Here is a 15768-nt window from a genome sequence, read left to right on the forward strand (position 1 = left end):
CACCCAAAAGGCAGCTGTAATGCTTTTATTATTTTAGGATTCTGTCCAACTGTAATACCTAAAATACATCTCAGAAAGGACTCAAACATTACAGCAGGCATGAGGTGGAGTAAGATTAAAACATCACTATGAAGGATATGGGCTCACTTGAGCAGCTTCATCACAGAGCTGAAAGGTGCCAGATTCTCACAGGACTTCATCCACTTCTGCACGTTGGCGGGGGCGGTGTTGGCAGTGCCCGTCTGCTGCAGCGCGCACCACGCCACCACATCGGCCAGCGTCAGTTCATTGCCCACCAGCCACGAGCTCTTGCCCAGGGCAGCATTCATGGAGCGCAGCACTGCTCCTCTCTCCTTGCTGCTGCCCTCTTTCAGCTGGAAGATGGCTGTGTCCACCCAGCTGTCGATCAGAGTTGAGGTAACTGCATTGTACTTCTGCCCAAACAGGGAAAAGAGAAATCGAGCGATGTTCCCCTCTCCTTCTATGGGGCACATGGTTTGAATGCTAAACTTCATCTGGGGTTTGGGAACTGAAATTAACAGAAGAAAAAAAAAAAAAACAGTGACTCCAACATAGTAAAGAAATTAACTAGAACAGTAATTCCATGATGAACAGCACCACTGTTAATATCATTAACCTGATGAACAGTTTTCAGTCGTGTGGGATAAAGAGATCACTTTTTGAAAAATTTAGCCAAATCCTCCATAATTTTTCTTCTAATGACCTTATTTGTAGAAACTAAAAAACATTTAAAAAAAACCCAAAACCTGAGGGTACAAACAACCCTGTCAATGCCACATACATTTTGTAACAGCAGTAACTGTGAACAAGAATCTTCCTTTTCTGGCCCAGCATGGTTCACAACTATGAAAAGAGAACAAAAATGTTTCCTGCTTCTCTGTATCCACCATATGTCAGCACAGGGACACCAAGGCATCTGTGTGCAAGGGTTTATAGCACAAGTTTCATTTTCTCATCTATTGTAAAATACTGATCTACAAATGTCATTCTTACCATCCTTCCAAATCAGAGTAAAGCCCAACTGATACTCATGACGTGGCTGCTTCTTAGTCTGCTCTCCAAAGCATTTCAAGAGGTTTTCTGGCACACTTTTCACTGATGAATGTGTGTGAACAGCTGATAATATTTTGTAGCGTTCACAAAGCAGACTGTGTATCACTAACAGCGACAGTGGAGGTAGAGAAGGATTTGCATTGATGACAACATCTTTCAGGGCTCCATAATCCTGAATGGAAAGTAAAACATTCAGCAGGTAAGACACATTCCCAATCACACTCATAATTATTGCTTTCATTTGACACCAAAATGTACATAGTCATGCATGTTTATATGTGAAATTCTAATGATATTCAAGTAAATAAATTCAAGCTTGGACATTTAAAACTTGTGTAAACGTTTAAACATCTTCCTTCCTTGCCATGTAATTAAAGGACATGATAGGTAAATTCTACTCCAAGATGAAGCCAATGTTTAAGTTTCCAGTTTAGTAACAAACAAAAAACCAACTGTTGAAATTTAAAAGTGAACTATTCTTTCTTGAAATTATATCCAAATGAGCATACATAGAACTAGTGTTTATAAATGTTTGTATCTATAATCTGGATGGCCATAATTAAATGGTAATTTTAGGCTGTGTATTGAGTTCTGAGTGTCCCAGGTTTTAATGCCCCCTTCCAGTCCTGAAAATGGAATGTTGAGAAAGTACCTACCACTGTAACTGCTCAACTAAACTTACCTTTCCAAGCATCAGATCTAAATCTGCTCCATTTGTTGTCAAAGGAGAAAATTCATCAGTTTGAATTATATTTGTTACATCAAAGTCAGCATCCGGGGTTTGTATCATCTTGGAGAGCCCATCCACAGCACTCTTCAGTTCATACAAGCGCTTCAGAATCTCTTCCTGGCGGCATTCAAGTGCTTGAAGTGATGGGTCAACCTCTTCCTACAGGAGAAGAGCAAACACGTAAACATTCACTCAGCTCAGGGTCAAAATAGCCCACAGCTCACTTAACATTAAGTTTTGAAAGACTAAACACCTTCAAATAGCCAGACCATTGTGAATATCATGGGCTTATGTCTATCAGTAGTCTCTTGCCTGTATGAGAGTGGTGAGATGGCGTACTGAATACATTCCTGAAATCTTCCTGCTTAATAGATTCTTTTAAACCATTAGTTACAGCAAACTGTAACACAGTCAAAATCAGACAAAGAGTTGGCAGTGAAGTGCTGAACAATGACTGAAAAATCAAAGAGAGCTTGTCAGGTTCTTGTCAGCCCAGAAGAGCAAAGTTTGTAAGTTTGTGGTACAGCAGCCAAACAAGAAACTTTTTGATAGATCAGGCAGCTAATAAAAGTAAAAAGCCCTGCAGCTTTAGGTGGATGGTATATTGTGTGGATTCAGTCTTTGTTTCAGAGAATATAAATTATAGTGAAAAAAAAAAGACCATGGGCTTTATTACATGTTAATACCAATGCAGCTTTTTATCTGAATTACTTCAAAAGCATCTCATCTTACAATCTCTTTTGAAAGAAGATGAAAACATATTCCTGTGGCAGGTTTTAAGTCTACAAGTTTAAAATAACATTAAAGAAAAAATTTCAAATAGCCTATTTCTAAGCATCCTGAATAAGGATTAAACAAACCCAAACTATCATGGATGAAGAGATAAACAAAGTACCCAAGTAAAATCTTTATATCCACTTAATATTCTCAAAGATAAGACAAGGGAAGACCTCTTAAGTGACCATTATTTAGTTAGTACACAATTCCACACTTTGCAATGGGAAGGTATTTCGTTTGCATTCCTGTTAAGTTCTGACCCAAAGTTACTCGTACTGAGTATCTCCACCATCAGCCTGGGCGAGGGCACAGCAAATCCGTGATGGCATCAAGCTAAAATTGGCCACAAGCAGCCTGTGAGAATTCCATGTATTCCTGGCACTGGAGAGGCTGCTCAACTAGACCTATGTAACACAGTATTTGGCATTTTTGTCTTATTTAAGGCACAAGAAAGTGAAACTAGGAACAGAGGGTGTGTAGCTGGCCGAAACCCGAGCTGAGCCAGCAGAGCGATGATGCAGCAGGACGGAACGAGGCCTGCCGGGCACTCTCCCGGGGCTGGCAGGGAGCTCAGCACGGCCATTCAAACATAAAAACCGCGACAGGGACACACGCGAGAGCCCAGAAAAGTCAAAATGAGAACTACTGAGGACTTTAAATACATTCTCGAGAAATTCCTGAAAGCGTTGATTTTACTTAACCCTGGGACGCGCCGCTTACGGCGAGGCGGGGCCAGGGCCCCTCCTGCGGGCTGAGGCGGTGGGAATCGGCCCCGTGAGCTCTCCGGTAACGGAGGCTCCTCCCGGTCCCAAGAGGGGCTGGGGCTCTCACCGGAGGGAATACCGGCCCAGCGGCCGCATGCCTGACCTCGCCAGGGCGAGCACCGCGGGCCGCAGGCCAAGCAAGTCCTTCCGCCCACCCCTCGCTCCTACCTGCGGCGGCGCGGCGGTGCGGTGCAGGTTGGGCAGGGGGTACATGCAGCTGGGCAGGTGCTCCGCCAGCACCCCCGCGCCGTGCAGCGGCCGCACCTTGTACATCGCGGGCATGGCGGCTCCCGCCGCGCCGCGCGCCCGCTCCGCCGCCGCCGGCCCGCCCACCCCCGCGCCCATTGGCGGAACGGCGCGTTACTGACGCGCGTGGCACCCAATGGGCTACGGGCTCGCCCGTCCGCCCTCCTGCTATTGGCCGGCGTTGAGTCGCGGAGCGCGTCCCCACAGGACGGTGGGCGGGCGTGCGCCGCCGGGCCGGGGCGCGCAGTCCGTGCGGGGCGGGCGCGCTCCGGCCGCTCCCGGCGCTGACGGAGCGGGGCGGGAGCCTGAGGAGAGCGCGGCGCGTCCCGCCCCGCCGCGGCCCCGATGGAGGCGGCAGCGCCCTGGTGAGTGTGTGCACCGGCCCAGGCCCCCGCCTTCGCACCCCCCGCCCAGGCCGCTTTGCTCCCCTCACGGCAGCCGCGCTCCTCGCACGGGCCGTGCCCCGTCTGCTGGCGCGGTTCCGACTTCCCCTGGTTCGTGCCTCTCCTCCCGGCTCGCTTGGGGAAGCCTGAGTGGGGTTTGCTGCCGGTTCTCACCGCCGTGGTGTGCTGTCCCTCTCTCCCCAGCCCGCAGCCCGCCGGGGCCATCCGGCCCATCGACCGCGGGTCTGTCCATCGCATCTGCTCGGGGCAGGTCGTGCTGAACCTCGGCACTGCCGTGAAAGAGCTGGTCGAAAACAGCCTGGATGCCGGAGCTACCAACATCGGTAACTCTTGAATTTAATAACTTTTCATAGGCGTTAAAGCACGTCTTTTTCCTCAAAAACGAGTGCATGTAAACAAATCTGGACAAATACTTTCTGTTTGGGCCAAGCATCTTTGCAGTGATTTTACACCTCAGGTTAATAAAACGTTCTGATTCACAGACTCCAGCTGCATTCCTAGCAGCGTATGAGATTGTGTTATTTAATCTCTAGCCCCTTTGGCTACTAAAAATATGTATGGCCACCACTGTGCAGCGGTGGTGATCAGGCTGTGCCAGCCAGTGGCCTTGGGCTAGTACAGGGTAAAGGCAGGGCTGGTTTCCAGAGCTCCCAGGATGGTGGCTGGGATAAGTGGGATAACTTCCCAAAGACAGAAATCCAGTGAAGCTGAATTACCTGGAACTACAGACTGGTTTGCATTAGATTGACCTAACTTTTGACAGCTATCAGGTTTTCTTCTTTTCTGTTATTATTCAATTTTGACATGGAAAACTGTTACTTGAAAAATTGACTTCAAGTGCAGAATTGATACCAAACATCATGTGTGAACATAAAGAGTTAAAATATTTTATGACTCAATTTTGTAGATATAAAACTTAAAGATCATGGGGCAGAACTGATAGAAGTTTCAGATAATGGAATTGGAGTGGAAGAAGAAAACTTTGAAGGCTTGAGTAAGTTGAATTTTTTCATAATTTAGATGTGGGCATTTAGTTTAATCATATTTAGTGGCCGCTTGGCTTTTACATAATGTGTGTGTTACCTGCAAGACTTGAGCAACACTAGACTCATCTTCTGTAGTGCTCTTGTGGTTATAGTTCTTGTAACTTGGGAATAGTCTTTGGTTTCTTTGCTTATTTAAGTGGCACAAGCAATACAAATAATCACAGAAGAGAAGATCTTAAAAACGTCCATGTGGATTAATTAATGTTTAATCATTGGTCCTTGTTGAAGGAGCTGAGCTGTGTGGAAAGGTGAATTATAAACTCAGGTATTTGCTGAAAGGGAGCTGACATTGCCCTGATTGTCAAACTTCCCATTTGCTAGTTTTGAATTGCACAAAATGGGAGCAGAAACAATACTGTCTGATGAATCTAGCTAGCCACTGCAGTAGAAATACTGACATTTCTTTTTTGATAAAACAACTAGGAATCTTTTCCCCACAGGTTATTACTCAGTAACTTTGGTGTTCACTGGACATTTTTGGTACATCAGAAACTCAATCTGCTGCTGTTCCAGCACAGTGAAAGTTCAGGAGTGCTGCTGCTAGGTCAGTTTGTTACCTGGTGCTGCACTGATGGTGTGGATTGAGTCCTTCTCAGCTGTTGTGGTGGTCTGGGTTTGTGCTTGTCCTCTGTCCACCATGCACAGCACAGGCTGCAGCTGTTTTCTGGCAGGACAAAATCTGTGACAGGTCCAGCAGCAGCAGAGGCAGGTACTGTGTCCTGCTCTGAGGCATCTTGTAGAGCTTCTACCAATAATGCTGAATAAATCTGTGATGTAGGTGTGAAATAGCAGGTGCACCTGAGGATTTTGAAGAAATCTTGTTTATAGGAAAAAGGGAAAGCAAGCAGTATTTTGTCTTTAATCATTACGTAAAATACAGCGAATAATACAGAAGGTGTTTTGCTTCTTGATATGCATACAGAATCTACTTGCATAGACCAGTGTCACTTGGAGGTGAAATATGAATTTGAAATATCTTTTTCCAGCTCTGAAACATTACACATCAAAGATACAAGATTTTTCTGATCTAATACATGTTGAAACATTTGGGTTTCGAGGTGAAGCTTTGAGTTCACTGTGTGCCTTAAGGTAATTAATAATATTTTTTAGTAGTAGGAACTTACTATATGCACAAAAACACTGCATCCTTTCAGTTTACCATTATTGATAAAGTGGGGCTTTGGAAAATTCCAGTTCCTTACTGTTAGGTCAGTTTTGAGCAATAGGTTGCATGACATCCTGAGTCATTTCCAACCAAAATTATTCTATTCTTCTAAGCACCTAATTGGTTATTTTATGTACAGAATTTAGTGTTACTTAAGTGTGCAGATCTTTACAGGGTGAGATTGTGTATTTGCATGAGTATTTGATCCTCTGATATAAAGCACTGTAATATTTAAGTGTTGGTTGTTAGGTTGTAACTCATTAAAGCTGTACTTAAATTTCTTTCAAACCAACTGTACATTTTAATTCAGCTTTTGTACACAGTGCTGCTGGTACCTATTAGAATGAGGAATGTAGTGTTCAGCAAAACTAGATTTTAACGTTGAGTTTTATAAGAGAGGAATGAAAGGAATACTAATAAGAACGTGTAGCTAGGAAAATGTTACACTACTCTAAAGAGCAGGTTCTTAGTTGTTTATGGGGAAGAGTTGTTTTAATAAAATTAATAGTATTGCTGTAGTTTCCGTGCTGCTTGTCATGAGGAATAGATAAAATAATATGGTGCTCAGTGAATAATTCTTTTGCCTCTTTCCTCCCACTAGTGATGTTACCATTTTCACCTGTCATAAGTCAGCAAAGGTTGGGACTCGTTTGGTGTTTGATCACAATGGCAGAATTACTCAGAAGACTCCTTTCCCACGACAGCAGGGAACAACTGTCAGCATCCAGCAGCTGTTTTATACGTTACCAGTGCGGCATAAAGAGTTCCAAAGAAACATCAAAAAGGTAGGGTCAGAAATTCTCAATTCAAAGGAGTGTCATCCCCCAGAATTTATTCACTGCTGAATGAAATTCAGTTCTCTGTAGAATGCACTGATTACAGACTATTTCATGCCTGTCTTACATCTTAATCAAATAACAAAAGTCTCCTTGTATGCTTTTCTCTTCTGCTTTGCAATATTTTGGTTTAAAGGTACATTCTCAGATTCTCAGATTTTGAAAAGAATTCTATCATGATCACTTATCTGCATTTTAAAACCAGGAACTGCTGTTTGTGGCTAAATATCAGTCTTGTAAACATCCTATTTATTTTTAAAGTACTGTTTTTCATATATATTTTTTTAATGTAGCTTGTAAAGATTTTAAGGATAAAACTCCCCCCCTTTATTTCCTGCAGATATTGAATGCTTTGTTTATACAATTTGTGTTTTAAAAAGAGCCATTTCATATAAATATGATTTTTTTTCCTTCAATAGGAATATGCAAAAATGGTCCAGCTGTTACAGGCCTACTGTATTGTTTCCAAAGGAGTGCGGATTAACTGTACTAATCAAGTTGGCCAGGGGAAAAAAAGCTGTGTGATATCCACTGCTGGAAGTCCCAGTTTAAAGGAGAACATTGGAGCAGTATTTGGACAAAAGCAGGTATTGCTTTTATTACTGAAAAGAGAGAGGATGTAGCTGTATGGAGGGATTTTTAATACCTTGTGAGGTATGAGAGGTTGGAGTGTTGGCCTGCAGTACACCCTACAGGCCGACAGAGGAGAGACACCGCAGCCTCCACGGACTCTGCAAGTCCTGGTTCTGCTCAGAGATGTTTTATGGAAGGGAAATTATTTAGGAGATGGGGTTATGTTTTAATATATCTCTGAAACCAGTTTTAAAAGCTGTTATGTCAGCAGATGGACTGTGTGTCACAAGAACAAGCAATTTTAAAAAATCCTTAAAATGGTATAATGTGAAAGTCTTAACTGGAGACCAGAAAACTGAGGTGTATCCACTTTTGCAAGCTCTTCCTATGAAACTAAGTTTTATTGTGGATACCTTTAAATGGGATTGCAGTCAGTCCCTGTAAAGCTGTAGACTGTGATGCTTTCTAAGGAATAGCCATAAAAATAATTGTTATCCTCTAAATGAGAGCAGAGATGAAAAAAAGCTCAAAAACATCCTTCCTACAACTGTATATTACAGTCATCAGAAATATTGAGTGGTTGATAGCTGCTGGCTGTTGATAAACAATTTTTCCCTCCACAGTGCCCATACAGAGATCTCAAAGTCTGTTCATGCTGTGGCTGAAAGATGAGAAGGAAGATATAACTTTTGTCTTGCCATGAGGCACCAAGCATAGTTGAAAATTGAGTGTTACCTGAATAAAATATTTAGCTTATAGCCTGTTTTTTAATATTGAATACTTAAATTGATAGAAACTGCTGTAATGGCAGAAAAATAATAGTGGCATGACTGGGAAAATGTTTCTGGTAAACTTAACCGTTCTTAGGGAGCTTGTGATTCAAATAACACATTTTCTAATAGTTTTATTGTCCCTTCAAAAGAAACTTCTATTACTCTTTTTACCTTTTATTTTAGCATCAAACGTGTTTAGGTCATATATATGTCAAACTGTCAATCATTTTGTTCTGCCTGTGTACATTTAATGTAAGGGTCTGTGAAATAACTAAAGCACACATTGTGATTTCAAAGGATGAGAACAGGCATTTCTTAGAAGCATTTTTCTGTTTCTCAGTGAACAGTGCTATGATCTTCTAGTAGGTTTGGATATTTTAAGTGTTTGTCTTGGTCAGCTCTTGGTCAACCAAAACCCACCATTTTTCTCAAATAAATTTTAAGGCTAATAAATGACAATAAAATAGAAGGGAAAAATCTATATAGGTTTGATGTTTCACTTCCTTCCCTTTTTTTTTCAGTTGCAGAGCCTTATTCCTTTTGTTCAGCTTCCTCCTAGTGAAGCTGTTTGTGAAGAATATGGACTCAACCCTGCTGACATGCCACAAAATCTTTATAGGTAATTCGGAAAGTACAAACCACTGCTGCCTGTGGCACTTTACCATAAAACAAAATTTAAAATAAAAAAGTAAAAAAAAAAAAAAGGTGTGATTTATAGTATTGAAAAGAGCCAAGAACAGCATAGTAGATATTGGAACGCAGTTTTGTCAGACAAGGAATTGGGAGAGGAAATGTGTATTTACATATTCACTGGTGCTGTATAATAGTGCTTCCTTAAGCCCCTTATAAAATACATTCCCCTTAAACGTGCTTTTCTCATCTATTTTCCCTTACTCTTACATTATTTATCCAACAGTATTAGTGGCTTCATTTCTCGTTGTGATCACGGTGTTGGAAGGAGTACGACAGACAGACAGTTCTTCTTTATCAACCAACGTCCCTGCGATCCAGCCAAGGTCAGGCCGTTGTTTTCCTATCATCAGCCCCACTAACTCAATATTCTCTGAAAACCTCAGGATTAGTAGCTCATGTGTATGTTTGTTTCTTGGTTGTAGAAGTTCCTCTGTCTCAAGTTTCTGTCTTAGTTGTGTCTATTTGAATGAACAAGATCTTAATCATACAATATATGGTTTGGTACATTAATTAATATACACTGGTGCAAAGTAGAAGATAATATTTTTGAAGTTTATTGTTTTTTCACCTTTTTTGCAGGTTGTCAAGATTGTGAATGAAGTTTATCACTCACACAATAAACACCAGTATCCATTTGTTGTCCTTAACATTGGGGTAGATTCTGGTATGTTCTGAATAAGTTTTAGTAACTTCAGTAAAGGCTATTAAAATTTATTCCTCAATGATATTTGTATTTAGAGAATATTGTCATTTCATCTGTATGACTTCCTGCACTCTGAGGATTTTTTAATGCTCAGTTGGTGAGGGAGAAATATAATCTAGCTGTAGTTCCACTATTTTTCCCCTCCACCTTTTCTATGCTCAAAAATAACTTCTTAAGTGATGAGGAAGAGGTCATCTTACATACAGGAAAACTTGAAACTGGGATGTTGAGACAGTTAAATCTGATTTGCAGACAAAATGGCACACAAACCAGAACTCATTCTGTGCAATAACATTGCATTTTATTTGTAAAGCAGTTTTTTTTTCTTTTTTTTTTTCCCAGAGTGTGTTGACATCAATGTAACTCCTGACAAAAGACAAATTTTACTTCAGGAGGAAAAGTTTTTATTAGCAATTCTAAAGACTTCTCTGATGGAGATGTTTGGTAGTGATGTTAACAAACTGAATGTCAATCAGAAACTTCTGGATATTGCAGGTAGGACACAAAATGTGGAAGTTTTGAGTATGATGTATGGCACAGAATTAATGATGGAAAAACATGTTTTTAAAAACCCAAAGAAGAAATGAAAAAAAAATTAAACAAAAAATAAAGAAGGACCCTAAGTTATTAAGTGATTGTTATGGAAATGACACATGCCAGCACAGTAGGATTTATAGTCAACTTTGTAAGCAAAAAATTCACACAGAATTAATTGATAACACTTGCAAAAGATTTCTCCCAAGATACTAAAAGAAACCTATGATTTTTTAATGAAAATGTCTTTGAGAAAGAATGGTTAAGGGGTCATAAATAAAATACAAAAATTAAGTATGAGTTTATTGGATTTTAAACTTTGATTCTTTTATGTTATCTACAGAAATTGATGATTCTCTTGTGACTGTGTAGTCTTTCAAGATGGCTTTCCCGAGTCAAGATCATCTCATTCTCTTCCTTTTATTCAATTAGAAGAGCCCCTTCTAATTTTCCTTTTTGCTGACATGTAGAATCAGTTGTAGCCTGATTCTCACTGTTATTTTAAATTAATCTTCAGTAAAATCCTTGGATTTTACTTGCCTGGACTGGCAGTTGATGAGGTTGAAGTCCTCTAATGACCTGCAAATCCCATATACTCTAAGTGCCTATTGTGCCAGCTCCTTAACACTTTGCCAATGGAATTTTATAGTGACCATTAAAGTGTAAGAGCAATTCACTTTTCATTGTGACTCTGTCATTAAACTCTTTTGATAATATAAAGAAATGTGCTGATTGGACTGATTACTGTTCCAGTTTAAAAAGAGGCTACAAATTCATTCTTAGTAATGTCATTAATATCTTCAAGATGTAAGTGTTTCTGTGTTTGATATTAATGCATTTCAGCCCTATGCTTATTGTCTGAAGCTTCAGGGCTTCTTTGAGCAGTTTGCTATTTTTCTACCTCTTTTCATTCCTTTTCCTGAAGCACATAGTTTAATTCATGTTTCCAGCTAACTTAGAATCTTGAAATACTCTGTATTCCTATTTCATTAGGGAACTTGAAGAAGACACTTCCTGAAGAGGCAGAAAAGCCTCAGGCAGACATGCTTTCTGACTCTGAGACTGAAAGTCCAAGTGGTGAAGGTAAAAGAATAATGACTCTTGCCAGATTAAGGGAGTCATTCTCTCTCCATCAAGCAACAGAAAGTAATTTTCAAAGCTCTAAAAAGGTAAAACAGCAGCACAGTTCCCCTAGACAAAGGTTACTTGATACCATTGGGAGTACTGTAAAGATTCAAAAGGCTGTCTTGACTAAGAAGTCTGAAAGTTGTCGTAAGTTGGACTCAGAGGTGTCAATTCCAAGGAGACACTTGAGAAAATTAGAAGATACTGCAGATTCTGGATTCTGTAGTATTTCTGAGTCAGATGCTGGATGTAGTACACCAGAAGCTGGAAGCTGCATCAATACTGAAAGTGCAATTAATTCTGAGGAAGAATTCTGTAGCACAGAAGAACAGATGCAGAAGGAACGTCTTAAAACTGCTGGATGCAGTAAGAAGTCACTGGACTGTGATGTTCAGATCTTGGGCACTGAACCCAAGCTAGATCAAGTGAATGACTGGACTGATCAAAACAAGTTTTCTCAAGAAGCCAATAGTTGTTCCCCAAGAGTAAAACGTTTCAAAAGTAGAAACTTTAAAAGTGAAGCAGATGATTCCAAGGCAGGTAAATATCCTGAAGTGAAGAACACTAGTGTGGATGTACTGGTGGAAGTTCAAAAGAAAATTGTGCCTCTTGAATTCTCTATGAAGGTTTTGGCAGAAAAAGTGAAAAAGGTAATACAGCAACAACAGAAAAATACAGAAACTGAAAATTACAGAAGATTTAAAGCAAAAATTAGTCCTGGGGACAATAAAGTAGCAGAAGATGAATTAAGAAAAGAGATCAGGTATTTCTGTTTTCACTTGTTTAATATATTTTGCTCAATGGTTAATAAAATTAGTGAAGCAAAAATATAATTCCCGTCTTGTGGGTGGAAAAAAGGCCTACATGTACCTGCTAGATTTGGGTCTATTTTTTATTAAATGTGACAAAAAATCTATTTGAGTTATTTTACTGACAGAGCAGCTACTTGAACTACATACTTGAACTACTTGAACAGAATGTGGAAAAAGACACTAAAAAGGCCACAAACATCATAGATTGGGTTTAGATCAGCCTTGTAAATTACAGTTCAGTCAGAGAAACACCAAATTTCATAACAGATAGCACGCTGAAAAGACTGCATAGCTTATATTTGTCCCTTGTGTGAATGAAATTTGGTCAGACATACCTGGAAAAATAAGTTACATTCAGGTGATCAGGGGACAGTCAGTGTCTGTGATTTGTTAATATTTGGATTTAAAAATGTGTTAGCAAAGTCTTCTAATTGTGAAAAGAAGGCAAATATGTCAGCTGTCTTCAAAACCACAACACCATCTTCAGTGTTACTTACCTGGGCTATTGCCATATTGCCTGCTTCTAATTTTGTTATCACAAATGGGGGAAACCTATCTTAATGATGGATTTTGTTCTGCCAGAAATGGCCTCATAGGTGGTTGGCAGATTTTCAACATTTATATCCTGCTTAAATGAGTTTGTTTTTTTTTTTAAATCTGAAGTGTGTTCTGCAGGGGAGAAACAGAAGTTTTTAAGTTTTACATGATAACTGGTAAGGGTGTAATTTATAATCCCTTTATATTTTTTGTATACAGTAAAGAAATGTTTGCAAAAATGGAAATCATTGGCCAGTTCAATTTGGGGTTTATAATAGCAAAGTTGAATTCTGATCTTTTCATAATTGACCAACATGCTACTGATGAGAAATACAACTTTGAGATGTTGCAACAGCACACTGTTCTCCAAGGTCAGAAGCTGATAGTGTAAGTATTTTCAGTATTTTAACAATAACATGTTTTAAGTTTAATTCAGTGTTTCAGAAGGATATCTGTGATTTATATTTATGTAGCATTTCACACATTCAGAACACTTGAGACTAAAGTGGTTTTTATATTCTGTGTTTCAAAGAGTCGATCCTTACATGAAACATAAATTCCAGGGGTGCAGTTGTAGCTATGCAGTGAGTCAGTGGTCAAACAGATTTCTCACGGGCTTTCATAGCAAGCCACAGTTTGGTAGGATATTGGAGACTGATCCTGCAACAAGGAATGCTGCCCAACTGACTTCATCTGCTGAGTAACCCTTGGAAGCAACTGTTCAGTAGTGAGTTTTTTTTTTTAACAGAGCAGAGTGAAAAGTTTTACTACAGAGCTCTGTATTAAGTATTTCTAGGTTGTTTCTGAAATCTGTCTTTAATGCTCTGCACTGTGTATCTATGCAGCACCATCTTTTTTTCTCTCTCTCAGGCCTCAAAATCTCAATTTAACAGCAGTAAATGAAACTGTATTGATTGAAAACCTGGAAATATTCAGAAAAAATGGCTTTGATTTTGTCATAAATGAAAATGGTGAGTTTGGACCAGAATTGCTGGAAGTAAAAGATTCAAAGGTTTAATCTTATTTATTATGCAAAAATTCTCTTGGCTGTGATCAAAAGATTTGAAATAAGATGCATTACTGTATATAGGATGGGGTTTTTTTAAGATTTATGATTCTGTGGTCTCTCTGCATGATTTAACAGAACATTGTACATTATTTATCTTGCCAGTTTTTTACAGAAGTTTTTGAAGACTGGAGTTACTCTTTGGTTACATGACTGGATGTGCATTTTCTGGATATGTTACATTAAAATCCTTTTGTTTTATTAGTACATCTGCAGGGATAAATGAGGGCAAGTGGTAAATCTAGTAATCTAAAGTAAATAGATAGCATTAGTAACTGATTTTCTTTGGCTTTCCTTATGACTTTAGTACTGACTTGCTTTGTTCTTCTGAGGAAATTCTGTAACCTGCAAGTTCCTTGTTGTTTCCCTTATACAGTGAGGATAATGAAAATGCACACAGTGTGGTAGCACTTTGCTATTTGGGAAGTCACTACACATTTTTTCCATAGTCTTCATTCCAGAATATCCCAAGGTTTCCTTGGTCTAGAATGCTATTAATGATCAGTCTCTTACTATTGTAAATCCTGAGTGATTCTGTTGTCACATAAACTCAAAAAAGTTTCATAAACCATTTTTTCTTTGGAATTGAAGGGTTTGTTAGAAAGTAGAGCTTCCTGCTTTTGCAAACTTTTTGGTTGATGTTAAAAGGACATCTGCCATAGTTACCACTTTGGTTAGTTAATTACATCCATCAAAAGATTAAATTTAAACATTAGTATATATGCACATCACATCATATTAACATTTTAAAGTAGTTTCGCAGCTTTTCTCTCAAGAAAAAGTAATTTCTTATACTTCTGTTTCTTTATTGTCATTGCAAACCTTCCAGCTCCTGTAACTCAAAGAGTGAAATTGGTATCGTTGCCAACAAGCAAAAACTGGACTTTTGGTCCACAAGACATAGATGAGCTGATTTTCATGTTGAGTGACTGCCCTGGAGTGATGTGCAGGCCCTCCAGGGTCAGACAGATGTTTGCTTCTCGAGCTTGCAGGAAGTCTGTAAGTACTGCACTTGAATTTTGTGTTCAAATAAATAAATACCACGTTTCCTGATGTAGTACAGGTGGCTGTATCTGCATGTGTATTGCAGGGCAAATTTATTTAGTGCTGAGTGTCAACAGCTAATATCCTTCCTTCTGTTCCTTATGTTTTTATCTAGTGTAATGTGGGAAATATTTCTGCTAGTTATTTATTTTGTTCCAAACTAATGGGCTCATGAACCCAGTGTTAGCTGGGTTTTGTCTTCTGATTGTCTGGTAGGTGTTTTTTATTTTTAATACCTTGTACAGAATTTATTTGCTATCAAAGCTGAAGTACTGCTCTGGTCTGTGTCTGCTGGCAAAGGGAAAATGGAAATAATTATTTTTTTTCCTTTGCTTGCAGGTGATGATTGGAACTGCACTGAATGTGCAGGAAATGAGAAAACTGATCACCCATATGGGTGAGATTGAGCATCCCTGGAACTGCCCCCATGGAAGGCCTACTATGAGACACATAGTTAGTTTGGACTTGATTTCACCACAATAAGTCAGTGTCTGCTTGTTAACATTTTAAATTTTAATTCTTGGCAATATTTTGAGCTTTTATCATGATTCTCCTATTTTGAGTAAAAAAATTTTAGGCAGTCTTCAAGTTGGAAGCAAGAGCACTTGGAGGCATTCAGCAGGGTTTCCTTATTATGCCTGTCAAGTCATCAATACCAACATCCTGGAATTCATGTAAATAACTTCTCTCTTATTGCAGTTTACTGTGTGTTGTACTTCTTTGAGCAGCAGCCAAAACTTTTATAAAATAAATACATTTATATATAAAGATCAGGAGTAGCTGCACCTCATTTACAGCAAATACACTGATTCTGAAAATGAAGTGGAATGTGAATTCAAGTCCCTGGCAATGCTATAAACCAAAAA

The 15768-nt window shown here is 39.4% G+C and overlaps 2 protein-coding genes across 2 annotated transcripts; one reads left to right on the forward strand and one right to left on the reverse strand.

The window, feature by feature from the left end:
* Positions 1-10: 10 nt before the first annotated feature.
* AIMP2 (aminoacyl tRNA synthetase complex interacting multifunctional protein 2) lies at positions 11-3664 on the reverse strand. Its single transcript, XM_053958108.1, has 4 exons — positions 3514-3664; positions 1757-1963; positions 1015-1246; positions 11-529 (listed from the first exon to the last, which is right to left on the reverse strand). The coding sequence occupies exons 1-4, from the start codon at positions 3625-3627 to the stop codon at positions 144-146; spliced, it is 939 nt and encodes a 312-aa protein (XP_053814083.1). The 5' UTR covers positions 3628-3664; the 3' UTR covers positions 11-143.
* Positions 3665-3869: 205 nt separating this feature from the next.
* On the forward strand, positions 3870-15672 carry PMS2 (PMS1 homolog 2, mismatch repair system component). Its single transcript, XM_053957110.1, has 15 exons — positions 3870-3956; positions 4179-4318; positions 4903-4989; positions 6028-6130; positions 6808-6991; positions 7462-7629; positions 8910-9007; positions 9305-9404; positions 9661-9745; positions 10127-10279; positions 11312-12206; positions 13012-13179; positions 13663-13763; positions 14688-14857; positions 15242-15672. Exons 1-15 carry the CDS (start codon positions 3937-3939, stop codon positions 15383-15385), a joined length of 2616 nt encoding a protein of 871 aa, XP_053813085.1. The 5' UTR covers positions 3870-3936; the 3' UTR covers positions 15386-15672.
* The last annotated feature ends 96 nt before the right edge of the window (positions 15673-15768 follow it).

Source organism: Vidua chalybeata, chromosome 16 (assembly GCF_026979565.1).
Source record: "Vidua chalybeata isolate OUT-0048 chromosome 16, bVidCha1 merged haplotype, whole genome shotgun sequence".
NCBI classification, from domain to species: domain Eukaryota; kingdom Metazoa; phylum Chordata; class Aves; order Passeriformes; family Viduidae; genus Vidua; species Vidua chalybeata.